The 25,852-nt window shown below is 47.3% G+C and overlaps 1 protein-coding gene across 1 annotated transcript; it reads left to right on the top strand.

The window, feature by feature from the left end:
* The first annotated feature begins 10,685 nt into the window (after positions 1 to 10,685).
* LOC142043400 (sodium- and chloride-dependent neutral and basic amino acid transporter B(0+)-like) lies at positions 10,686 to 23,647 on the top strand. The gene is made up of 5 exons (XM_075054563.1): positions 10,686 to 10,711; positions 13,557 to 13,726; positions 15,517 to 15,648; positions 15,991 to 16,152; positions 23,442 to 23,647. Exons 1-5 carry the CDS (start codon positions 10,686 to 10,688, stop codon positions 23,645 to 23,647), a joined length of 696 nt encoding a protein of 231 aa, XP_074910664.1.
* Positions 23,648 to 25,852: the final 2,205 nt, after the last annotated feature.

Raw genomic sequence — 25,852 nt, 5'->3', positions numbered from 1 at the left:
CTCTTCTTGCCAAGCTTTGCCAGAGTCCTGTTGGTCACAGCTTTCCCGGCTTGTTTGACTTCAGTGTCCAGAATCCACTGAACCCAAGGACATTTGGAATGATTTTTAGTAACTTTAGCTAAACAGGAGTGAAAGGAAAACTCTTGGAAAGAGAAAAGTAGAAGTGGAAAAGAAGTACATTTCCTGTGGATTGGCTCAAAACACAAGTATGTTTTCAGTCAGGAAAGAGAGCACAGACGTGTGCAGTTCCAAAATGCCACATCCGTAATGCGGAAACACTTTAAAAGCGGTATTTCGGCTGGCGTTTGTATAGGTATGTAAAGCCATAAGTTAGGGGCCGAGCTTATGAAAGCAAATGTAAAACCCCAAAGTTATTTCTTTTGCAGAGGCTGTTCATAGGCGTGATGTCAGATTTAAAAAAGAAGAAGTCTTTAATGTCATTTCTACCCCGTCATCTCTTTGCAAGAGGACATTTTGCAGCCGGGGCTGCGTGGCGGTGCGCTGACCAGCAGAGAGCAGCGTGCGCCCGTGTCTTCTGCTGCGCTCCCAGCACCCGGGGAGCGGGGGCCTGCGAGGGGTCGGCACAAGCCCCCGGCCCAGCCCGACTCTGCCCGGGATGCTGGCCCGCTCGCTCGCTGCTCGCTGTTCCGTGGCCCTGGAGATTGCATTGGAAAGCAGCGGCTGTGAAGCTGAGTCATTTGGCACTCGCTCCCACCTGGCTGGTGGCTGTTGAACAGTGTCGGAGCTTTGAATCAGACTGGCCCTATCGAAAGGTCTTTTTTATCCAGACCCAGATGTGTGAAGAAGAGAGCTGGTGCTCCCGTTGAACTCCTGCGCGGCTGCAAGCCGAGCCTCACGGTAGCAATATGGTTGCCCTGTGAAAGCCACTCTGGCCTCTGCAGGCTGGAGTTGACCACGGGTCATCTCGGCAGACCGGTTGTCCCAGTGAGTGGACCTTTCCAGCCCCACGTCACAATTCCGTCACACTTTGTGCACCCCCACTCCCAAGTCCCCAGAGCTCCCCTGAGCCTCACGCTGTTCTCGTTCTCCATGCCTGTGGGTGATGTGGCCCTGCTGAGGTGTCCCCTTCCTGCCTTTGTTGTTTAGTTTTTTGTAGGAAGCAGCAGCACAGACCCAGAAGCAGCATGCGTGTTTGCAAGTGAAGGCTTTATTTTCTTGTTTCAGCTCTAAATCTAATTGTCCATCATTTTGTGGGCCTATGGCAGGGCTTTGTGTCATTGCTTGGCTTCAGGTCCATGGCCGTGGCTTGTTTGCTGCGGGCACCGTGGCACCGCAGGCCAGCTCTGAGGGATGGCGCATCTGCCACGCAGTCGTAGCGCAACTCTTTGGAGAGGGATGAAGGAGAAGCGAGAGGTACCAGGGTGTGAGCAGAGCTGACTTGCTGGGGAGCTGCACAGGAGTGAGGAGGTGATTGCACAGCCCATCTGCTGAGGGCAAGATCACATATTTCCTGTGAGTCACCTTCTGAAGGGGTTGGGAATGCTCCACAAAGGCTGGTGCAGCAGAAGATCCCGGAACGTTCAAATTGAAACTGGTCTTGAAACAAATTAATGTCTGCTGGCCCCAAAGAAGTTACTGGGGCAAAAGGGTTTACATTGTTGGAAGAACCTTGGAAGAACCTGGCTTCAGTGATTTCGGTGACGTTTGCTTTTTTGTCCAAATGGTCTTTCTTTTGGAAGGTTAGTAAATACAGACTACCAAGTACTGAAGAAGAAAAATATTGCAGTTTAAGAAACACCTCTTGAAATTTAGAAAATTATTTTCTCGGTCTGAGCTGCTTTGGAAGGGAGGTGAGGGGGAAGTGGACTTTTTGACTTCTTGATTTGGAATGAGGAAATTATTGTTACAACTGTCTGAAGGATGACAAAAATCTTTTCCAATGTAGCGCTGTGATGCAAATAAGGCAAATGCTGATGGGACCCTTTAAAGAAAAAACCATGTTACCCTAATGATGTCAGTTATTGTTTAAAAGTTAGCGTTTGGCCATCCCTGAAGGGGATTTGGGGAGCCAATATCTAACCTCAGGTTCCTGTGAATCCCAGGAAGGCTCCAGATCCTCTGTGTAGATTAGCCTTTTGGGTAGACGATATAGGGGAGGGGAAGAAATGAACTGAAGTCTATGGGCTGTATGTAAATAGCACTTAAAATCATAGTATATCTGAACTTGGAAGTGACCCATAAGGGTCATCAAGTCCAACTCCCTGCTCCTCACAGGACAACCTGAAACTAATCCATATGACTAAGAGCATCATCCAGACCCTCCTTGAATTCCGAACAGGCTTGGTGCCATGACAACTGCCCTGGGAGACTATTCAAGTGACCGACTGCCCTGTCAGTGATGAACTTTTTCCTAATGTCCAATCTGAACTTCACCTGACACAGCTTTCGTCCATTTGCTAGTGTCCTATTGCTGGTCACCAGAGAGAGGAGATCAGCAGCTCCCCTTCCGCTGCCCTCCTTGAGGAAGGTGTCAACTGTGATGAGGTTGCCCCTCAGCCTTCTCTTCTCCAAGATGAACAAACCAAGTGACCTCAGCCGCTCCTCAGAAGTCTTGCGCTCGAGGCCTTTCACCATCTTGGTCCCCCTCCTCTGGACAGCCTCTAATAGTTTGATGTCCTTCTTGGAGTGAGGCACCCAAAACTGCACACAGTACTTGAGGTGCGGCTGCACCAGTGCAGTGTAGAGTGGGACAATGGCCTCCCTCGACCAGCTAGCTATGCTGTGCTTGATTCACCAAGGACACAGTTGGCCCTTTTGGCTCTCAGGGCACACTGTTGACTCATATTTAAGTTGCCATCAACCCAAACCCCCAGACCTCTTTCTGCAGGGCTGCTCTCCAGCCTCTCGTCCCCTAATTTGCATGTATAACCAGGATTACTCTGTCCCAGGTGGTGAATCTGGCTCTTGCTCTTGTTAAATTTCATACCATTGGTGACTGCCCAGCTCTCCAGTCTATCCAGATCTCTCTGTAAGGCCCTTCTACCCTCGAGGGAGCCCATAGCTCCTCCCAGTTTAGTATTGTCAGCAAACTTATTTAATGTACATTTGATTCCTGTGTCCAGATCATTTATGAAAACATTAAAGTTTTATAAAAACATTTATAAAATCATCTGGCCCTAAAATTGAGCCCTGGGGAACCCCTCTGGTGACTGGCCGCCAGCCTGATGTAACCCCATTTACTATAACCCTTTGAGCCTGACCTGTCAGCCAAGTGCTCACCCAATGCATTATGGACTTATCTAGCAGTATGCTGGACAGTGTATCCAGAAGGATATTGTGAGAGACAGTATCAAAAGCTTTGCTAAAATCCCAAATGACCACATTACTGGCTTCCCTTGGTGAACTAGATGGGTGTCCTTGTCATAAACAGAAATTAATTTGGTTAAGCAGGACTTTCCCCTCATGAACCTGTGCTGGCTATGACCAATGACTGCATTGTCTCTCAAGTATTTTTTTCAGTAACTCCCAGAATAAACTTCTCTATAATTTTACCACATGCTGAAATGAGACTAACAGCCTGTAATTACCAGGGTCTTCCTTCTCACCCTCCTTGAAAAGTGGAACAATATTTGCCAGCTTCCAGTTGACTGGGACCTCTCCAGCCTCCCAGGACCATTGAAAAATAATGGAGAGAGGTCCCACAATGACATTGGCCAGCTCTTTCAGTACCCTGGGTTGAATCCTATTGGGCCCCATAGATTTATGCACATCCAGCTGGAGCAGCAAGTCTCAAAGAAGTTAAGGGTCAGCTGGGAGTTTATCATCTCCCCAGTCAAGGTCTTCCAACACAGGGCTCTGGGGGTCCCAGTGCCCATCATCGGTATTGAAAACAGAGGTGAAGAGGGCATTAAACATCTCTGCTTCATCTACGTCCCTATTTCTGAGGTGACCAACCTCATCAAGCAACAGACCAATGTACCTCTGATTCTCCTTTTGCTATTAACATATTTAGAAAAAAGCTCTTTTTGTTGTCCTTCAGAGTGCTGACCAGCTTGAAGTCTAATCGAGCTTTGGCCACACTAATTTACTCCCTACAGTGGCAGACAGCATCTCTGTAGTCCTCCCATGTCACCTGTCCTTGCTTCCACTGTCCATACACTTTCCTTTTCCACCTAAGTTATAGAAGAAGATCCCTGCTCAGCCAAGCTGGTCTTCTGCCCTGCTTGCTTGACTTCTAATACTTTGGAATTGCCTGCTCCTGTGCTCTTAAGAGATGGCTCTTAAAAAGTGACCAGGATTCATGGACCCCAATACCTTTAAAAGCAGATTCCTAGGAGACCTTACTAACTAACTCCTTCAGCAGCCCAAAATCTGCTCTCCCCATACCCAGGGTTAAAGTTTCGCTGGCAGTCTTTCTCCTATCACTAACGATTTGAAACTCAACTACTTTGTGGTCACTGTGACCAAGACAGCCACCAATCACCACTTTGCCCATGACTCCCTCTCTGTTTACAAACAACAGATCTAGCAGGGCACCTTTCCTAGTCAGCTCCCTTAGTACCTGCACCAAGAAGTTATCTTCAACATGCTTCAGAAATTTCCTGGACCTCTTTGTGTCCACTGTATGATCCTCCCAGGTGATGTCTGGGAAGTTAAAATCACCCATAAGGACAAGGGCAGTTGATCTAGAGATATTTCTCAATTCTTTGTAGAATAATTAATTGGTGTCATCGTCCTGGCTGGGTGGTTGACAGTACTGCCACAACAACATCCACTTTATTTACTTTCCCCTTTATCCTTCCCCAGAGGCTCTCAACTGTGCCATCACCAACTGTAAGTGTCATACAATCCAACCCCTCCCTTACATACAGCACCACCTCCCCTGCCCTGCCTATCTCTCCTGAAGACCCTGTCCATCACAGGACCCCAGTCACAGGACACATCCCACCAGGTTTCACATATGCCAATGATATCATAGCTCTGGGATTGGGCCAAAGCTTCTACGTCCTCTTGTTTATTCCTCATGCTGTGTACATTAGTATAAAGACATTCCAAGTGTGCTCCAGTGTACTCACCACATCATGGAGCAGGCTGATGCTAGCACGCCGTTCCTCAAATGCTGCCATGCTGCCCCCAGTCTTATCTCTAGCAAGCCTGGTTTTATCCCTTTCCTCCTTCAAATCCAGTTTAAAGCTCTTTCAATGAGCTCTGCTAACTGCTGCACAAAGATCCTTTTCTCCATTTGAGACAGGCGTACCCCATCTGTCACTAGCAGGCCTAGTGTTGTATAGGCCAACCCATGATCAAAAAACTCAAAATTCTGCCAGTGACACCAGTCTCACGGCCAGGTATTGATCTGCTGGGTCTTCCTCTTTCTTCCCTCATCATTCCCTGCAACTGGAAGGATAGAGGAGAACACTACTTGTGCTCCTGAGCCCTTAAACAGTTGTCCCGAGGCCCTGAAGTGTCTCTTGATTGCCCTTGGACTTCTTATTGCAACTTCATTGCTGCCTACATGAAAAATCAATAATGGATAATAATCCGAGGGCCGTACCAAGGTAGGAAGCTTTCTCTCCACATCTTTAACCCAGGCTCCAGGGAGGCAGCAGACTTCCCTAAGTACAGGGTCTGGTCTGCATATCAGGCCTTTCGTTCCCCTCAGAAGAGTCTCCTCTGACAATGACCCACCTTTTTTTTTTTTTTTTTCTTTACAGAAGCAGTTTTGGCACGGGTTGTAGGCTGACTTAACCTTGGTGACACCTCCAACCTAGATGAACCACCGTCCGTGTCATTGTCCAGTTCTACTCGCAGAGCCTCGCACCTATTGTGCAAGCACACCTGGGAAGGTGGGGTGGTCACAGAGGAGACGCGCCTGCTCGCGGGCAGGAACTTGTCGCCATTGCCCCCTATCCCTTGGGTCACCGTATTCTGGCGGGTGGGGAGAGGATAGGCAATCCTCTGTACCGTGCGTCCAGTCTGCCTGACGGGCCTGTCCCAGGGAAGGTAGGCTGCGATTCCAGTAGTCTCTCTCTCTCTCGCACTCCGTGATGCGCCTCAACCTCCTCACCTCCTCCCTGAGCTCTGTCACTGAGCGGAGGAGTTCCTCTCCCCGGGCCCACCTCCCACAGGTGTGCTCCCTGCATAAGGCAGGGCGCAGCCTGCAGCCTGACACCTGGGTAGCAGCGTGTTCCCACCGGAGCTCTCCCTGGGAAGCCGCGTCACTCGCGGCGGGCGCAGAGTTTAGAGCGGACACGGCCTTCTGCCGGGTGGATGCCGTGGCCGCCTGGCCGGGCCGGCGGAGCTACAGCACCTTCGCCGCGCCGTTGGCCCGCCCCGCTCGGGCGCTCCCCGGGGCGCTCGGCCGTCGCCGCTCCCGGCCCCGCCCAGGTCTCCTCAGGCGCTGTGGCGCGAGCAGCCGGCTGCCGGCGGGTCTCTCGGCTCCCCTCAGGTTTCCCGCCCCAGGAACGCCGCGCACCGCGCCAGAGCGCTCCGCTGACGGCACCGGCGCTGCTCGCCTGGGTGAGGGAGACTTGATGAAGGAATGAGGAAAGAAGGCTATATATAGCACCGATTGTTCCCGTGTAAGTATTTTTCATTGATTTTTGTAGATTACTTGTCTGTGAAAAGGGGGGGTAACTGGGTATCTGAGCCTGTACAGGGCAGCAGACCAGCTCTGGTCCTGGCTCTGGTTCTCCCTGTCCTCTCTCTTGCCCCGGTGGGGGAGTCTCTCACTCTGCTCAGTGATGCAGAGGGAGATGAAATACGTGTGGTCAGAACTGGATGTGGGGAGAGATTTTCCTCCGCGGTGAACGGACCTGGTTCATCAACTCATGCTGACTGCAGCTGCAGTTTCATGTGGAGCCTTTTGGCCAGATGCAGTTTCAGAGGTCCGTGTTCCCACCTCCCCTCCAGCTCTGGTCCTGGTGCCTGGTTAGCAATACCGTTGAGCTTGTCGCTATGCGAGAAGGAACGACCTTCCTCTACACTGGTTTGGTGTGATGATCGGTTTAAAAAACAAAAAATGAACAGTGCTGGTAGTTTTTGTCACAGGATCATTTAGTAGATCCCCTGAAGGCTAGAGCCATAGAAATCAGATGACTCAGAGACAGCAGCATCTGACCAGGCAGGGGAGGAGGTGATGTGGGACTGAGAAGCTATGGTGAAGGGAAGATGGAGCAGTGGGTTAAACTGGATCTTCCACCGAAGGAAATGCCGTGGGAAATGGCAGCCTTACCTGAGCTGACTCTGCTCGATCAAAGTCAGGCTGACTGATAGCACAGCCATAGCTGCTAAAAGAAGGTTTTCTTCCTCAATAAAACAATCTCAAGAAGGCTAGAGATAAATTTCTTGAAGTGATTTATCCGTGCATGATAACTAACTCAGCCCACTACGAAAGCGTAAAGCTGCACCTCAGTGAAGCATGGAGTCAGCGTGGAGGTGAAACGTGCACGTGCATCTCGAATGTGATGTGCTGCTACCTCAGCCCAAAAGTCAAAGCAGAACTGAAGAGGTACACTGAAAGCACCAAAAGACAGCCTGAGTGTTGGAATAGGCTCTGCTCAGCAAGCAAGTAAAAGGAACAAGGATTTTGCTTTGCAAAAATCAGGGCTGTGGAGCAGAGCCAATAGGCATCTATGGAAATCACAAGGGGACTGACGAAGGGGACTAAGGAATGGCTATTCCCTACCTGTAATAGTTTTAGAACCAGAGAAAAGATGGGAACTTCCCAGGTGGCAGCTTTAAAGTGAAAGGCGGAGTGTTTTGTCCCATGCTCAGCCCAGCGCTGGAGCTCCTTGCCAAAAGGTGTTGGCACTAAACGGTTGCATGGCTTCAAAATCTTTCAGGAAAACTAAGGAAAAAAGCCCCAAAACTCAACAAGACCCTACCTCTGGTTCAGGAGACTTTGAGAATGCAAGGAAAGTGGGTCTGTAGTGCTTCTACTGCTCTTACGCTCCGACCCTGGGTGTCTATGCCAGGCTGGTGCCAGAGACAAGGTGCTGGCCTGGCCTGGGCCTTTGGTTTGATCTCATACAGCTGTCCTGGAGAGCAAACCTTGAACTATATGTGATTCATATTTGCAAATTTTAACTCATTTACAAGAAAATGCAGATTGCTGCCAAGAGAAACCTACCGAATTCTCTCTCTCTCTCTTGCGCGTGCTCTGCCAGGCACAAACGGATTCATGTTCCACAGAGCCTGAACGCAGTTTCATCTGGACATCTGCCTGTAGTGCACAGTCTCCTGAGTTCCAGACTTGCATTATTTCTCTTCAAGCAATCAGGAAGACAGAACTTCTTCTGGTGCAGACTCTCTTACTATGACCAAAAAACAGGGAAAGCTTGACTAGCTCTGCTGGGCAGAGGGTATTTTTTTCAAGAAACATGTTAAAAACATTCCAATGAGCATTTCTGCATGGGCCGTAAAGTTTCTGGCAAGCTTTGGCCAGTCTGCTCCCCTTGGACAGTGATATAAGAGCCTGGATGATACAGGATGGAGCTGGTTCCCATCACCTGGCTGCCTGGCTGGGTAAAGCTTGCGGCTGCGCAGTGCCCACGGCTGGCCGCAGCCTTTGGCTGGGTGAGAACTGACCATGCTGCTGTGGGAGACCTGAAATCATGCAGCTGGATTCCAAACCCTGGGGCTGATCGTACACCCCTGCCCCAAATCTCCAGAGAGTCAGTTTGGTGCCACCAAAGGAGACCTGTCTGCTTGTGCTGGGACGATGCTCCAGGCATTAAGATGCCGGGCAACCGTACATTCAATTTTGGAGATGCAGACTTTGATTAAATCCAGGATTTACAAAATAAAATCAAAAAGAATGGGAATCTAGGGGGAAAGGCACAAGCAAGGAGAACTGTCAGCAACCTGTGACCCAGCAGAATCGGACTTTCCAGTCCCTCTCTCAGAGTTTCAGCAGGGCTAACTTCATTAAAAGAACTAAAAGACACAGGCCTCGATAGAGAAGCATCTCCATCTGCTCTGAGAGCTGTGCTCCTCTGGAGCTCTGCAAATGCTAACGGATACGTACTGCGATCTGCACTTCCACCAGCCAGAGTACTTTCTGTAGACCTTGGCTGTCCGGCGGCATTGTCCCACAGAGGTTTAACAGGTGCTCCTTCTGCACCCCAAACCCATACAGAACTGGCTAGTGTTACACTTCATCTACTAGGTGTAATTTTCCAATTTCAAAGCTTATACTTTTATGAAATATGAATGCACGTTGAATTTCTCCTTCATTTCACCTTCCTGAGGGCCACCGATGGTGCTTGACATGTGCCTCCGCTCTGTGTGTATGTGTGTATGTGTGCGTGCGCTGGAGTGTTACCAATGTGGATGGAAGAGGCAAACCAGCCTTGTTCTCGGTGGCTTTCTGTCACAGGCTGGGCTGCAGGCCTCCAGGCCCCTGCATTGCTGCCTGGTGCACTAGCCTGCAAATCGCTGCAGGAGCAGGCGTTGCTCTGCTCCTGCTGAACCCCAGTGCTGCCTCTCAGTACTCCCACTCAGCTGACACTGGGGATTATTTTTTTCTTTGGTCAGTTTTAGTTTTATAAAGAATGTGTGAGACATTTTCTTCTTTTGAGCCAAGAGGCTATCTTCAATACAGAGAACCAAGATATTTCTACGTTTCAACTCCATTGCAGCAACATGGTCATATTGACTCCAGTTGGCGACGACAGCATTGCTTAGTGGCTCCAGTGCAAACAGAGGCCCGGGCACAGACTTTAGAGTTGGTTGCAACAGTAGAGTCGTCTTTTCATTCTGGAAGTGATGAATGGTTTAGGCACAGTAGGCAGGAAAATAAAACCTGTCACTGGAAGACAGATGAGGGCAGCGTTTCCCTGTAATGTCAGCCCATGCCTGTTCCTCTTTGAATAGGTTTTCATCCTACGTTGGCTGCTAGTGTGTAAGCTCCTTCCAGAGGAGCCTTGCCAAGTGTTCTGGTTCTTCATATGAAATCTGGGGGCCACGTTGCTTGTGAGGTCTGCAAAAGTATAGAAAAAACAGAGGTAGTCTTTGCAACTCTGAGAACTCATTTACGTTAAAGAGGTTTGCTCCCCTTTTGTAATGGTTTCTTGAGCATTGCTTGGTTTTACTTTGTTGATTTTTTTAAATTTTTTTTTAGTAATTGTGTACAGTGAATGGTGTATTAGCTGTTTCCCTGGGTTTTTAAAGGGAGGAATGGCCACAGTAGCCAATGGGCAACTGTGTTGAGGAAACAAAGGTGCCACAGAAGCGGGCAAAGTTCCTGCTATTGTGTTTTTCCGTGCTGATGCTGTTGCCTCTTCCTCTGTTCATGTCTTCCTTGTGTCATGACCAGGCCCAGGATGATGTTTAACTGCCAGGACAGTCTGGGAAGTCTCCAGCTGGTACTGTTGGTCCTGGAAGGCTTTCCTGAAAGAGCCAACTCTGGCCCTTGCACCTATCACCAGTGTATGCAGACCATGTGGCAGATCCCCTATTATTCCTGGGATATTTAGAGTTCAGTTCACTCCCCTGGGCCAGATAGCAGGCACAGCGTTCCCACAGCTGGGGTTACTCAGTAAGACCAAGCCAGCAGTGGCTAAAACCCTCTCTCATCTCGCTGCAGTGGTGCAATGGATGAGTTCATATTTTACTGATTCTCTGGTCCTGCTTAGCATGCGGCAGCACCGAGCCGGCACTCCTCCCGCTCATCCGGAGTGCTAAGATTCATTAGCCTGCATCTATCAGCTCTTGCCAGGGAAATGGTGAATAATGAGGCCTGGTTCAGGTAATGAAATGATCTCCTTCTCCCATCTGATCACATTGCTGCTTATTATTTCCTCGGTGTGTTATTTTGCTTCCCTGGAAACTTATTTTGTAAACACTGACTGTGCAGTTATGGTCAAAAGTCAATCCTCCCAGCAATGCTGCAGGAGCCTGGTGAGCCATGTGGCCTGGCTGTTTGTGCTACCACATGTGCTTCATCAGCTAATGTGAGGATGGAGACAGCCCTGCTCCTTTGCTGGAAGGTACAAGGAACAGCACCAGGAAAGGTGCAGCCCTTGGCATCCATCATGAGCACCTTATACCCATTGTTCAGGTATCAGTGCTGTGATTTACCCTGCCTAACTGCCCTTCTTCTCTGGCATTCAGTTTCTCAGGGAGATCTCTACCAAGATTCCTCTCCATTTGTAATTTGTTAGCCAAGGAAAAGACTCATTCCCCTCATTTCTTCCTTTATTCCTTTTCTTCTAGAGTAACTTGCTTGAGGAACCAGAGCAGTGCAGGCTATTCCAGATATCTCATATGAGGACACAAAAACTGTTTCCTTTCTAGTGGAATGACTTTGCTTGTACATTGTAGTATCTCATCTGCTTTTTCCATGGCAGCATCCACCTGGCAACCTGCAGTCACCCTAAGTTAAACAAATGTATCTAGAAATCCTCATCCTTAGGACCAAAATGTTGACCTTGCACTTGCACTGTGTGTTCTTTGTCCCATTTCTACAACACAGGCCCTTGAGGTCATCCAGTTTTCCTAGATGATCTTCTCGCCAATCTCCGTGTGAACTTGGTGACACACCATCCCCACTTTAGCCACTTCCTTCTCCAACTTACCTCTTTTTTAAGAATCTCCAGTTCTCCAAGCATAGTATTTGTACCCGTAAGAGATGTTTTACTGAAGTCTAAGCAAATGAGAGCTGCCCACCTAATGTGGGTAGCACACTGGAAACATGTCGTGTACCTATGATAAGCTCTATTCTTGAACAAATTCCTCTTTCAGTAAGACAGCACATTGCAATGGCTTTGCCTATGCGCTTCCATGACATACGTAGTGCAGAAAATGCAGGACAGCTTTGTGTTATTTTTGAAGAAGTAAAGTCTTATTTATGTAGGATGTAATTTCTTTTCCTGCAGCTCCTCGTCCCCTTGTAATCATGATATATCTTCCCAGGATGAGTCTCTCATTTTCATCCTTCTCATTATCTCTTTACCATACTATATAGGCACACCAGTAACTGCCTGGGATTCTCTTGTGCAAGGCACTGTCCAAACAAGGAGAAAGGGAATCACCAGCCCAAGTCTAAGCCCTACAGTAGCATGCATGAGCTGGTCCCTAAGAGTGCAGGCAGATGTAGCCAGTGGTTTGAAGAAGGCACCATCAGTGAGATGGAGGCGTATGGTTGAAGGGTGCTGTCCCATGGAGTGAGGCTGCTCCTGTGGCCTGGCAAGAAGGTGGTGTCGATGTTGGTGACAAGGGGTATTTTGCATGGAGTAGCTCTCCCTCTTGTTCATGGAGTGAGGCTTGAGCAAACTGGGCAACAAAAGGAAATGGCCATAGCTGGTTCCTATACGAGGTGGAGTTTGAGATGTTAAGGTTGGAGAGAGGGAGAAGGCCAAGGCTGGTGGGGCAAAAAAAGACAGGAAGAAAAACTTCTGGCAGAGGAAGATGTAGGCATTTATAGAAGTGGCTTGGAGGTCATCTGAGTGTCTTTGACCAATATGACTGACATAGGCTCCAAGGCTCATGCTCATCTCAGCTTTGCATGTACAAATGCTAAGCCTGGAATTTCATTAGAGAGGTGGAGAATGGAGGTAGTGCTAGTCAAACAAGTTACACTTCTTATCTTTCTTCCACAATTAAGCTTGAACTTTGTCTCTTCCTCACCATCCTTTACTGAAATTGGAATATCTGTTGTGATTGTATATGGCTTAGGTTTTGTGTATATTGGTTAAATGGTGTCTGGGTTACATATCAGTCGATAGAGAGAAAAGGAAATAGCCAACACACACATAAACACCTTATCTACTACATCTGAGCTGTGCTTTATGCCTGCCACTAACACAAGAATGAACAGGATTTGGCCCTGAGTGCATCAGTCTGAGAAGAAGTGCCCAACATTGCAAGGATAAGAATCTCCAAATGATCCTTATCTAGGAAGATTCATCTTTGCCATTAAGAAGCATGAGAACCCACTCCTACCTCTCCTGATGGTAATGGAAATGCCTACAAACAAGGGACACTGCTGTAGCCAAGAGGACCCATAATCCACACTTGCTTCATTCCCTTCATCAGCTCCAGGTTTTTAGCTAAGGTGCAATAAAATATTTGTTGGACACAGGAATGAGGTTATGAATTGTCTTAATAGGAGCCAAATTCAGTGGAGCTTCTAACCTGGACCTAGAGTTGCTAATCTCTACAAACAAATACTAAAAAGGGACTTGGGCTGGGTCTGATATGCCCTTGGTACAAAGTGCAGGCTTATAACAGCTGATGTCGGAAGGACAAAGCTCATGGCAGCAAAACAAAAGTTAGTCATTGCTCTGGCAAAGCCCCAGCATGACCTTTCCCAGGGTTTGGGATGATCATACAGAGGCATACAGAGGCAATGAAATGGCATGTCACCTCAAGAAAAGGGTGACATTGCACATGTAGCAGCTGCCTACTGACAGGCAGAAATGTGAGTTGGCTGCTTAAGCCCGGCTTCATCACAGAGAGGCTGATGAGCAGCACACGTGGCTCTGCCCACCATGTCTAGCTGCCCTGCCCATCAATGCCAAGGACAAATGAGGATATGACTGCCCTGCTCACCTATCGGGCAATCTTGAGCCTCCCTTCTTCTTCTCTTCCAGGGACTTCAGTTTGTCAAACAAAAAAGATGCCCACACCAGTGACAGCGATGAGAACTTGGAGCGCGGCAACTGGTCAAGCAAAGGCGACTACCTGCTCTCCATGGTGGGCTACGCTGTGGGCCTGGGCAACGTCTGGCGGTTTCCCTACCTCACCTACCAGAATGGCGGAGGTACCTGTATTGAATGGCAGCATCGGGTGGGCACATCTTGCTATCCCCAAGAGAGAGGAAGGCCAGATCCGAGGGCCAGCCCTGAGGTCAGGCACATTTTGTCAAAGCTGGATGTGAGCATCACCCTGGGAACTGGGATAGTGCCCGCTGATGGGAATGGGAAGAGGAGGAGGAGGCATCCCTGTGCTTTTTGGGTACCAGCTGAAGAGGCAAATAGTATTTAGTTTTAATTGCAAAATTCCACCTGAGAATTCCAGAACTCTTCTGATTTACTTGTGAGCAACATGCATCTTTTTGTCAATGTGCCAATACCCTCTACTTAGCTAAATAGCTGTTCTCCCTCCCCAGTGCTTACCTCCCTGATATGTTTATAGAGAGCAATTGAATCCCCTCTCAACCTTTGTTTTGCCAGGCAAACAAGCTAGGCCGGAATAATTACCCAAGCTCAATAATTATCCCCATCAGATACTTGGGAAGTGCGAGGCAGAGAGAGCCTCTACGTGCTTGCACAATGAACTGGTGGCAAAGCCAAACAGAGGCCACTGGCTTCCCCGGCTGCTATTCCGGAGTTCTGTCTACTTGCCAGGCAACCACTGGTAATTAAAGAGAGCGTAAATGCCAAGTAACTGCGGAGGACTTGCTCGTATGTACTTACTTGCTCTGCCTAACAGTCGTTGGAAGTCAAATTCTGGACTGTAAACGCAGCACTGCCCATACAACTGCACTGCATGTGCACAAGGTGGCATTCATGGTACAGGAGCTTTACTGGAGCAAGCTTGGCTGGCTTGTATTACTTATGAATAATGAAGAAAATTGTGAAAACAAAATAACTCGTGATATCAGCCCTTGAACTAGATGTTTCTTTTCTTATGTGCTGCAGCAGAAAGCTTTGCATTTTAAGCATATTCGTGCTGCTGCTTGTATCCTGCTCTGTGCCCCTTGCCCATGATTGATAAAGACAGCTGTTACATCCTTGTTTCGAAACACAGGAGTAATCCAGTTAATTCTGTGGGACTATTTACTTCCTTAAATTACAGCAGGTATTTGCAGTTCCTTGCACAACTGGGTCCTCGATTGCTTGAAGTTCACTGAGGGAGGAGAGGACAGATTTCCGTGGGGATATCAGGTCACGCTTAGGAAACCTGTGCTCTCACTTTCCATATCTTTTGTGCACACCCAAAGACGTGCCAGTCCCTTTCACAGAACAGGGCTCACATTGATATCAGGTTAATGTGCACTCCAAAATGGCCTCGAACAAGGGCCACGCTGCGATGCTGTTTGACACAGGAGTCAGCCAACCATAGAAAATAATTTTCATGCTTGGACGTCCAGTAGCTACTCTAACAGGGCAGTTGGAAATCACAGCTAAGTACGTGAAGGAATGGATCTGTTCCTTTTTAAACTAAAAGCTGGTAGATGAAATAGAAAGCAGGCAAAGCCGATGGTGCCTACAGCTGAGCAGTGTCCCTGCTTGTATGAGAGCAGTATGTCTTTAAGAGTTTTTGTAAAATCCTTTGAACTCTGTAAAAGAGAAGCCATCCCACGTAAATCACCAGTTCTCCTGGTAATCTGTGTCTCTTCATCACAGGTACTGTTTAGCCTTAGAGAAAACAGGAATTAGAAACAAATCTCTCTATTCTGCAAAGAGCAAAAAAACCCCCACAGTGGGATATTTGAGGCAGGGGGGGGAAAGGGGTGTATAAAATATGATGGAACTGTGGTGAATACTGAAAGATTCATTGTTTTCCCTGTGTGTGTGTTTGTGGGTTTTCTTCCCTCTCTCCCCTCAGGTGCTTTTCTAATCCCATACACCCTGATGTTGGCCTTAGCTGGCTTGCCCTTATTTTTCATGGAATGTTCCCTTGGGCAGTTTGCCAGTCTAGGGCCAATTTCCGTCTGGAGAATATTACCGTTGTTTCAAGGTTAGTATTATTATGTTTCCTCAGATCTTTTTTACGCTATTAATAAGCAGATGTGAAATAATGATTTCTTCACAAAGTTACTAATTCTGAGAAGCCGGTTTCTGTGTAGAGAATATTCCCAAGCTTACAAGATCAGTATTATGTTCCCAGGTAGATCTGGGATCATATCCCTCATTGCATGTCTTTAGCCTTTCCCTGTTCAGTTGCTGTTCACATTTATTTAATTTTTTTTTTTTAATTTTTCCCCAAGGAGCCTTTTAGAAGTCAAGTGAAGGGCATTCTTTTTTTTTTTTTCAACCCAAGTTTGGGGTAGTTAAGACATTGTGTCTTTCTCTTTCCTAGGAGTGGGCATCACAATGGTCATCATCTCAACATTTGTGGCGATCTACTACAAAGTTATCATTGCTTATGCGCTCTACTACTTATTTGCCTCATTTCAAAAAGTGCTACCGTGGTCGGACTGCTTTTCCTGGGCAGATGAGTTCTGCAGCAAAACACGACTAGGTACTGTACTTAACAGATGGGTCTTAATATTATTGTTTTGGATAATTGCACTTTGTACTGTTTTCTGGGAGAAATTACAGGAGCAAGACAGCTACCCGTGGCTTGAAAAATCCTTCCTGCTGTTTTGTCTCTGAACACACAGGAGTGATGCTTGTCTGCTTCCCTGGCAGCAGCTCTGGGTGCTTGGGAAATCTACAGAGAGCTGGGCTGAAACCTCCTTGTTGCATCCTTTTTATTCTCCTTTAAAACCTAGGGTTTCTTCTAGTACGTACAGTCCCCAGAAATACTGCATTCCCATTTCATCAGGCTTCGTGGCAAAGCACATACCTTCCTGTCATGAAGCAAGAGTATTGCTGTAGCTTTTATCAGAGGTTCTTTCATTGCCCCTTGCCTCCTCTGTGGCTATGGTAATCCTGAGCACCAGTGAGGCACTGGTTTCACACTTTATTATCTTTTAGAACATATCTCCAAACTATTGTTCTTGATGTTTGGCAGCACATGTACGGCCAAACACTTGTTATCTCACCAGTTTCCGTATCAGACCAGTTTAAGGCAAAAGGTGAAGTTGGTGAGGGAATTAGTAGTTAGTAGCTGGAAGTGTGTTGCCAAGTGTTAATGTAATTGTAACGCTCTTAACCATATATCTGAAAATCTCTTCTAAGATTTGTAGGTTTCATAGAATGAAGTTGAGATGCTTTATTTAACAAAAAGTTGATGCTTGCTTATGGGCTAAACAAAAATATTTTAGCTCAAAATTTAGACGAGACTAGACTAGACTATTTCAGTTGGATGTGACCTACAATGGTCATCTAGTCCAACTGCCTGAGCACTTTAGAGCTGACCAAAAGTTAAAGAATGGTATTAAGGGCATTGTCCAAATGCCTCTTAAACACTGACAGGCTTGGGGCATTGACCTCTTCTCTAGGAAGTCTTTTCCAGTCTTTGACCACCCTCTCATTAAAGAAATGTTTCCTAATGTCCAGTCTAGACTTCCCCTAGTGCAGCTTTTTACCATTCCCACGTGTCCTATCACTGGATCCCAGGGAGAAGAGATCAGCACCTCCCTCTCCACTTCCCCTTCTCAGGAAGCTGTAGAAAGCAATGAGGTCACCCCTCAGCCTCCTTTTCTCCAAACTAGGCAATCCTGAAGTCCTGAGCTGGTCCTCATAGGACATTCCTACCAGCCCTTTTACCAGCTTTGTTGCCCTCCTCTGGATGCATTCAGGGACCTTCGCATCTTTCTTAAATTCTGGTGCCCTGAGCTGCACATAGTACTCAAGTTGAGGCTGCTCCAATGATGAATACAGCAGGGTAATCACCTCTGGTTATACAGTGTTTAACACATACCAGGATGCGGTTTGCCCTCTTGGCTGCCGGAGCACACTGCTGACTCATATTGAGCCTGCTGCTGACCTGCACCTCCCGATCCCTTTCTGCAGGGCTGCTCTCCAGCCATTCCTCTCGCAATTTATACTTGTGATGTTTTGTTTGTTTGTTTGGGGTTTTTTACATAAAATTATCTCATTCCATTTTATTTAAGATTTTCTTCTCCAGTTAGTAAAAGAAAGATGTGTCACTTTTTATACATAGGTACAGGTTCAGTTATAAAAATAGACAGCACATTCAAAGAGAAAAAAAGGCTGGCCATTTGTCTGATTCCCTCTAAATATCATATATACATGTGAATAGGAGGGGAAGGGGGAATTCTTCATGAGTTTAGTAAACACCACCTCCCCCTCAATTATTCCCTGCAAATCTGTTTAAAAATCAATCTAACTAAGTTCAGTTGTGCTATTTTCAGGTGTGCATATTAGAGGCAGAGTCAACAGGAAGCACTCGCTCCACACTGTAGGATGCCAGGATTCAGGGTTGGAAAAAAATTATAATAATAAAAAAAGTAATCTTCTGCTGTCACAGCCCAGACCTGCAACTCAACTTGCTCTCTCTCAAGGGAAAGAAAGTGCCCCAGCAGAACAGACTTTTAATTCAATGTGTCAGACAGAAGAAACTCCCCACATCTAAATCTCAGTGCAATGCAGACAATGCTTACAGCAAAGCAAGGGGCTATGGGGGGTTGAGTTGAGAACAGGGAAGGAGCAACCAGAGAATGAGAACACAGATGGGCACTGGCAGCAGTGCCTTCTACCAGCCTTAAGGATTTGCAGTGGATTTGTATGGATTTGTAAGTGCTAGAGGAATCAAATGGCCACCCTCTGCCTCCTCCCTGCCACAGCAGACAGTGATGACAACTGCGGTATTGCCTCTGAGCAGCTCTTGCAGACATGCTGGACTTTCATCCTAGCAAGGCCTGCTCAGAAAGGTCTTGCTCTGGGATCAAGCGTTGCTCTCATTGCATCAGTCCCACTTGCTTTGGTTACTGATAATTTGAAGGGACTTTATCAGAAAGTTGAAGGGACCACTGGGTTTGAAATTCAGGCTGTGCCTTGCCCAGGAAATTAGCTTGGAAAGTTAGGTGGACCGGGAAGGGCACCTTTCACATGGAAGCCTGGATTTTTTTGTTCTGGCTTATGCCAACATTAGTTCAGTTTTACCAAAAGCAGACATTGAGTGCAATATTTATTTTTGGTGGTTTATGTAAGCTTTTGGTGCTAACTAAGGGGCTGCAGCAGAGGCAGAGTTTCTCACAGCAGTGGTTTGTCTGGGTCACAGTGTGAGGAGCACAAGTGGGAGAGCACATGGAAGTTCTCACTCCTGCAACCCTGTCCTGGTTTTCCTTATTCATTGGCACTGTGACAAGATTTATCTCAACAACCCACATGTGTGAATGAATGGAAGCTCTTCTTCAGGGTTAGCCCAATAAGAGTTAAATATTTGGCAACATACTTGGGATGTGACATTCCTGAGATCATAGAAGGTATTGTTTGTGCTTGAGACTGCAAGGTCACCAAGCATGCTATGTCCCACCTACTCTAAAACATAAATGAAACAGAATTAAATATTCAGGTTAAATATAGAAAAACTCTGGAGCTTCCACAGAGGGCAGACTTAAACATTTAAGTCTGGTGTTTAAAGCTGTGTTTAACCCATGTGGAAAACTTGTGCATGTAGGAGTATACAAGTCTACCAGAACTGATAACCGGTATAGCTGTTCCTGTTTCTCAGTATTAAGACTTCAGCATCAGCTGTAATACAGTAAGTTCCAAATTCAAATCTTCCTCTCAAATGTTTGTATGTACTTAGCATTTAGGTATATCTTGTTGTTAATATACAAATCCAGACTCTTTCATCAGATGTGCCAGATGCAAGCAGCAAAGATCCTAGGACCCACAGGAAATCCTCCAAGGTGTTCAGGGTGTTGTGATGAAGTTGCAGCTTTTACAATCAAGGAAATTAATGCATTGATGAGCTTTGCACCAGGCCACTGATTTCTGGAATAATGCACAATTGGACCGTAGAGCAAAACTGTGCAAAACCCTGAAAGGAAAACAAAAGCATCAGAATCCTAACAATTTACATTTTGACTCTGAGTTTGGAGAACCATTTAATTTAAACCTTTTCCACACCTGTTCCCTCAGCTGAGCCTGAGAAACACACTGACAAGGACAGACTTGTTGTTCACTTGTCACTTAATGATTTTCTTTCCTGAGAAAAATGGCATTGTCTTTTAGAAATTCCTCAGTCCATTAGTCAATAGTTTAGGGAAAAAAGAAATCTAATTTTAAAAGATTGAACAATTATTTGTGGAAACATCTTTTCCCCACACTTGTTTTAATATAAGGATGACTTACATTTTTTTTCAGCTCTGGTGGAGAAGTCACATACCATCGATCAGGCCAATAAACCTGCCAAGATCGTTATGAGCCCCTGCACTGTGGGGTCAAATTTCCCCTTTTAGTGACTGGCTGAAGATGTATGCAATCAATACAGGAGCAAACGTATCCTGGGTAACACAGGGGGAGGCACTACCCTGGGGACAGTTTGTCCCAGCAATGCACACCACAGTAGTCCATAACAGGGCCAGGTGCCTCCTCAAATTTATGAGCTGTGTCTTGACAATCCCTCTACAGGGACATGAAACTCTTCCAAACACTCCTGGGTGAGACACAAGCTACCTGGAGGATGAGATTTGCTCGCAGCAGCTTTTATGTAACCAAAGGGACCATCAGGGAAATGCATCTCCTAAAAGATGTACAGTCCCCCAGGTGCAGCGTGGAGAGGGCAGGAGAGTGAAAAATGTCACACAGGGCTTTGCATAGTGGTCCAGAGGCTTTGGTGAAACAGTGTTGTCTTGGTGCCTTTGTTCAAACCACTGGCTATATCTGCCTGCACTCTTAGGGACAGTGTTGTCTTGGTGCCTTTGTTCAAACCACTGGCTATATCTGCCTGTATTCTTAGGGACCGGCTCATGCATACTACTGTAGGGCTTAGACTTGGGCTGGTGATTCCTTTTCTCCTTGTTTGTGGAGACTCCACTCTGCAAAAGCAGCGACAGGAGGGGGAGAGCACTGCATGCCTTGGTTTTTGTTTTTTTTGTTTTTTTGTTTTATTTTTCTTATCTGCATCCAGTTTATGTGGTGGTGGTGAACGTTAGCTCTCTGCTTTCTTGCGAACTCCACGGTTCACCTTTTAAATTTATTTATCTTTCTTTACTTTTATTAACACTGGTGGGCAACAATTATCCTTCCTGTGGAGGCAAGCTGCTGTCATTGGTGCTTGCTGCTTGTTTCACATCGTGGAGCTCAGGCTGTACACAGCAGAGCTAGTCAAGCTTTCCCTGTATTTTGGTCATAGTAAGAGAGTCTGCACCAGAAGAAGTTCTGTCTTCCTGATTGCTTGAAGAGAAATAATGAAGTCTGGAACTCAGGAGACTGTGCACTACAGGCAGATGTCCAGATGAAACTGCGTTCAGGCTCTGTGGAACATGAATCCGTTTGTGCCTGGCAGAGTACGCGCAAGAGAGAGAGAGAGAATTCGGTAGGTTTCTCTTGGCAGCAATCTGCATTTTCTTGTAAATGAGTTAAAATTTGCAAATATGAATCACATATAGTTCAAGGTTTGCTCTCCAGGACAGCTGTATGAGATCAAACCAAAGGCCCAGGCCAGGCCAGCACCTTGTCTCTGGCACCAGCCTGGCATAGACACCCAGGGTTGGAGCGTAAGAGCAGTAGAAGCACTACAGACCCACTTTCCTTGCATTCTCAAAGTCTCCTGAACCAGAGGTAGGGTCTTGTTGAGTTTTGGGGCTTTTTTCCTTAGTTTTCCTGAAAGATTTTGAAGCCATGCAACCGTTTAGTGCCAACACCTTTTGGCAAGGAGCTCCAGCGCTGGGCTGAGCATGGGACAAAACACTCCGCCTTTCACTTTAAAGCTGCCACCTGGGAAGTTCCCATCTTTTCTCTGGTTCTAAAACTATTACAGGTAGGGAATAGCCATTCCTTAGTCCCCTTCGTCAGTCCCCTTGTGATTTCCGTAGATGGCTATTGGCTCTGCTCCACAGCCCTGATTTTTGCAAAGCAAAATCCTTGTTCCTTTTACTTGCTTGCTGAGCAGAGCCTATTCCAACGCTCAGGCTGTCTTTTGGTGCTTTCAGTGTACCTCTTCAGTTCTGCTTTGACTTTTGGGCTGAGGCAGCGGCACATCACATTCGAGATGCACGTGCACGTTTCACCTCCACGCTGACTCCATGCTTCACTGAGGTGCAGCTTTACGCTTTCGTAGTGGGCTGAGTTAGTTATCATGCACGGATAAATCACTTCAAGAAATTTATCTCTAGCCTTCTTGAGATTGTTTTATTGAGGAAGAAAACCTTCTTTTAGCAGCTATGGCTGTGCTATCAGTCAGCCTGACTTTGATCGAGCAGAGTCAGCTCAGGTAAGGCTGCCATTTCCCACGGCATTTCCTTCGGTGGAAGATCCAGTTTAACCCACTGCTCCATCTTCCCTTCACCATAGCTTCTCAGTCCCACATCACCTCCTCCCCTGCCTGGTCAGATGCTGCTGTCTCTGAGTCATCTGATTTCTATGGCTCTAGCCTTCAGGGGATCTACTAAATGATCCTGTGACAAAAACTACCAGCACTGTTCATTTTTTGTTTTTTAAACCGATCATCACACCAAACCAGTGTAGAGGAAGGTCGTTCCTTCTCGCATAGCGACAAGCTCAACGGTATTGCTAACCAGGCACCAGGACCAGAGCTGGAGGGGAGGTGGGAACACGGACCTCTGAAACTGCATCTGGCCAAAAGGCTCCACATGAAACTGCAGCTGCAGTCAGCATGAGTTGATGAACCAGGTCCGTTCACCGCGGAGGAAAATCTCTCCCCACATCCAGTTCTGACCACACGTATTTCATCTCCCTCTGCATCACTGAGCAGAGTGAGAGACTCCCCCACCGGGGCAAGAGAGAGGACAGGGAGAACCAGAGCCAGGACCAGAGCTGGTCTGCTGCCCTGTACAGGCTCAGATACCCAGTTACCCCCCCTTTTTACAGACAAGTAATTTACAAAAATCAATGAAAAATACTTACACGGGAACAATCGATGCTATATATAGCCTTCTTTCCTCATTCCTTTCATCAGATGCCATTTACGTACAGCCCATAGATTTCAGTTCATTTCTTCCCCTCCCCTATATCGTCTACCCAAAAGGCTAATCTACACAGAGGATCTGGAGCCTTCCTGGGACTCACAGGAACCTGAGGTTAGATATTGGCTCCCCAAATCCCCTTCAGGGATGGCCAAACGCTAACTTTTAAAAAATAACTGACATCATTAGGGTAACATGGTTTTTTCTTTAAAGGGTCCCGCCAGCATTTGCCTTATTTGCATCACAGCGCTACATTGGAAAAGATTTTTGTCATCCTTCAGACAGTTGTAACAATAATTTCCTCATTCCAAATCAAGAAGTCAAAAAGTCCACTTCCCCCTCACCTCCCTTCCAAAGCAGCTCAGACCGAGAAAATAATTTTCTAAATTTCAAGAGGTGTTTCTTAAACTGCAATATTTTTCTTCTTCAGTACTTGGTAGTCTGTATTTACTAACCTTCCAAAAGAAAGACCATTTGGACAAAAAAGCAAACGTCACCGAAATCACTGAAGCCAGGTTCTTCCAAGGTTCTTCCAACAATGTAAACCCTTTTGCCCCAGTAACTTCTTTGGGGCCAGCAGACATTAATTTGTTTCAAGACCAGTTTCAATTTGAACGTTCCGGGATCTTCTGCTGCACCAGCCTTTGTGGAGCATTCCCAACCCCTTCAGAAGGTGACTCACAGGAAATATGTGATCTTGCCCTCAGCAGATGGGCTGTGCAATCACCTCCTCACTCCTGTGCAGCTCCCCAGCAAGTCAGCTCTGCTCACACCCTGGTACCTCTCGCTTCTCCTTCATCCCTCTCCAAAGAGTTGCGCTACGACTGCGTGGCAGATGCGCCATCCCTCAGAGCTGGCCTGCGGTGCCACGGTGCCCGCAGCAAACAAGCCACGGCCATGGACCTGAAGCCAAGCAATGACACAAAGCCCTGCCATAGGCCCACAAAATGATGGACAATTAGATTTAGAGCTGAAACAAGAAAATAAAGCCTTCACTTGCAAACACGCATGCTGCTTCTGGGTCTGTGCTGCTGCTTCCTACAAAAAACTAAACAACAAAGGCAGGAAGGGGACACCTCAGCAGGGCCACATCACCCACAGGCATGGAGAACGAGAACAGCGTGAGGCTCAGGGGAGCTCTGGGGACTTGGGAGTGGGGGTGCACAAAGTGTGACGGAATTGCGACGTGGGGCTGGAAAGGTCCACTCACTGGGACAACCGGTCTGCCGAGACGACCCGTGGTCAACTCCAGCCTGCAGAGGCCAGAGTGGCTTTCACAGGGCAACCATATTGCTACCGTGAGGCTCGGCTTGCAGCCGCGCAGGAGTTCAACGGGAGCACCAGCTCTCTTCTTCACACATCTGGGTCTGGATAAAAAAGACCTTTCGATAGGGCCAGTCTGATTCAAAGCTCCGACACTGTTCAACAGCCACCAGCCAGGTGGGAGCGAGTGCCAAATGACTCAGCTTCACGGCCGCTGCTTTCCAATGCAATCTCCAGGGCCATGGAACAGCGAGCAGCGAGCGAGCGGGCCAGCATCCCGGGCAGAGTCGGGCTGGGCCGGGGGCTTCTGCCGACCCCTCGCAGGCCCCCGCTCCCCGGGTGCTGGGAGCGCAGCAGAAGACACGGGCGCACGCTGCTCTCTGCTGGTCAGCACACCGCCACGCAGCCCCGGCTGCAAAATGTCCTCTTGCAAAGAGATGACGGGGTAGAAATGACATTAAAGACTTCTTTTTTAAATCTAACATCACGCCTACGAACAGCCTCTGCAAAAGAAATAACTTTGGGGTTTTACATTTGCTTTCATAAGCTCGGCCCCTAACTTATGGCTTTACATACCTATACAAACGCCAGCCGAAATACCGCTTTTAAAGTGTTTCCGCATTACAGATGTGGCATTTTGGAACTGCACACGTCTGTGCTCTCTTTCCTGACTGAAAACATACTTGTGTTTTGAGCCAATCCACAGGAAATGTACTTCTTTTCCACTTCTACTTTTCTCTTTCCAAGAGTTTTCCTTTCACTCCTGTTTAGCTGCATCCAAAGCAGAACATTTTTCCTTTTTTTCCTCAAACTAAAAAAGCCCAGACTCCAGGCATTTTGACCACCTGCTCAGCATAGAGCATTCTCCCTTACTAGGAATGCTGCACTGGTTGGCACTGCTGATTTTTCAACCCAACAAACATTAGTATGTTGGGCACCAGCCTGGTTGAGGACTATGCCTGGGTCTGCTGGGTCCAACCTGCCTGTAGAGCAGTGCTGAGGGACACCACTTGTTCATGTAATCCTTGGGGGCTATTGAACAACCCTAGATGCTGGGCCAGAGTTGTGACGGGTGAGGAATATGAATGCCAACTCCTAAACAACAACAGCCTCTTTGAGACTTCTCAGCAGATGCCAGTAGTCAGCAACATAAGGGGTAAATCAACTCATCCAAAGAGAGCAACAGAAACTGGATGTGCCAGGATGATGTTAGACATACACACACAGAGAGGGATCCCAGCTCTGCCTGGGGCCGGGACAGCAAACCTTGCCTTCAGAACTATTTTTTATCACCTTGGAGAAAGGAGAAAGCACCAAAACTGGATGCCCAGCCCTCAAGAAATGCTCTTCTGTCACTCTTCTGGGAGGCCTTGATAGTGCAACATCATGAAAACAGCCCCTAGAAGTGCATAAGACAAGTGCAGAGCAGAAGAAGCCTCAAAGGAGCCCTGCGTGCAGCAGCAGGGGTTTCCTGCAAGGCAGTAGGTGGCTGGTATTAGCCTTCAGCATCTCTTTTGCTGAAACTTTCCTGTATTCTTTCTGAAGCTGTTTTGGCCAGGCTGCTTCCCCACCACCTCTTGGAGTGCTCTCACTCATTACTTGCTTAACTTCTCTCTCCTTCCCAGAGCCTGTCCCTTCCCAGGTATGAACTGCTGCCCACTATGGCACTCCAATGGACGGTGCACTGGGGGATGAGCACAACAGCTTTGCAGCTCAGCCTCCCTCTGGCTCCCAGACTCTTCACACATTAGGGACAGTGACAGCACTGTTTTCTGCTGGTTCATGGCTAGACCACAACCCTAGAGCAGCTGGAGTGCAGAAAAGGGGTCCTCTCAACCAGCTTCTGTTATAGGCTGAACTCCCACAGTGCTTTCAATAAATCCCTCCTCAATT

This window comes from Buteo buteo, chromosome 22 (genome assembly GCF_964188355.1).
Source record: "Buteo buteo chromosome 22, bButBut1.hap1.1, whole genome shotgun sequence".
Lineage (NCBI taxonomy): Eukaryota > Metazoa > Chordata > Aves > Accipitriformes > Accipitridae > Buteo > Buteo buteo.
Note: the sequence above shows the minus strand (reverse complement) of the source record. Positions and strands in the feature narration are given on the sequence as shown.

Excerpts from the sequence above, each read along its gene's own strand:
- LOC142043400 (XM_075054563.1), top strand. The coding sequence starts at position 10,686 with ATGGTGAATAATGAGGCCTGGTTCAG. Across the intron at positions 13,727-15,516 it reads CACCTACCAGAATGGCGGAG|GTGCTTTTCTAATCCCATAC; the intron begins GTACCTGTATTG and ends CTCTCCCCTCAG. Across the intron at positions 16,153-23,441 it reads CTGCAGCAAAACACGACTAG|CTCCCCAGCAAGTCAGCTCT; the intron begins GTACTGTACTTA and ends ACTCCTGTGCAG.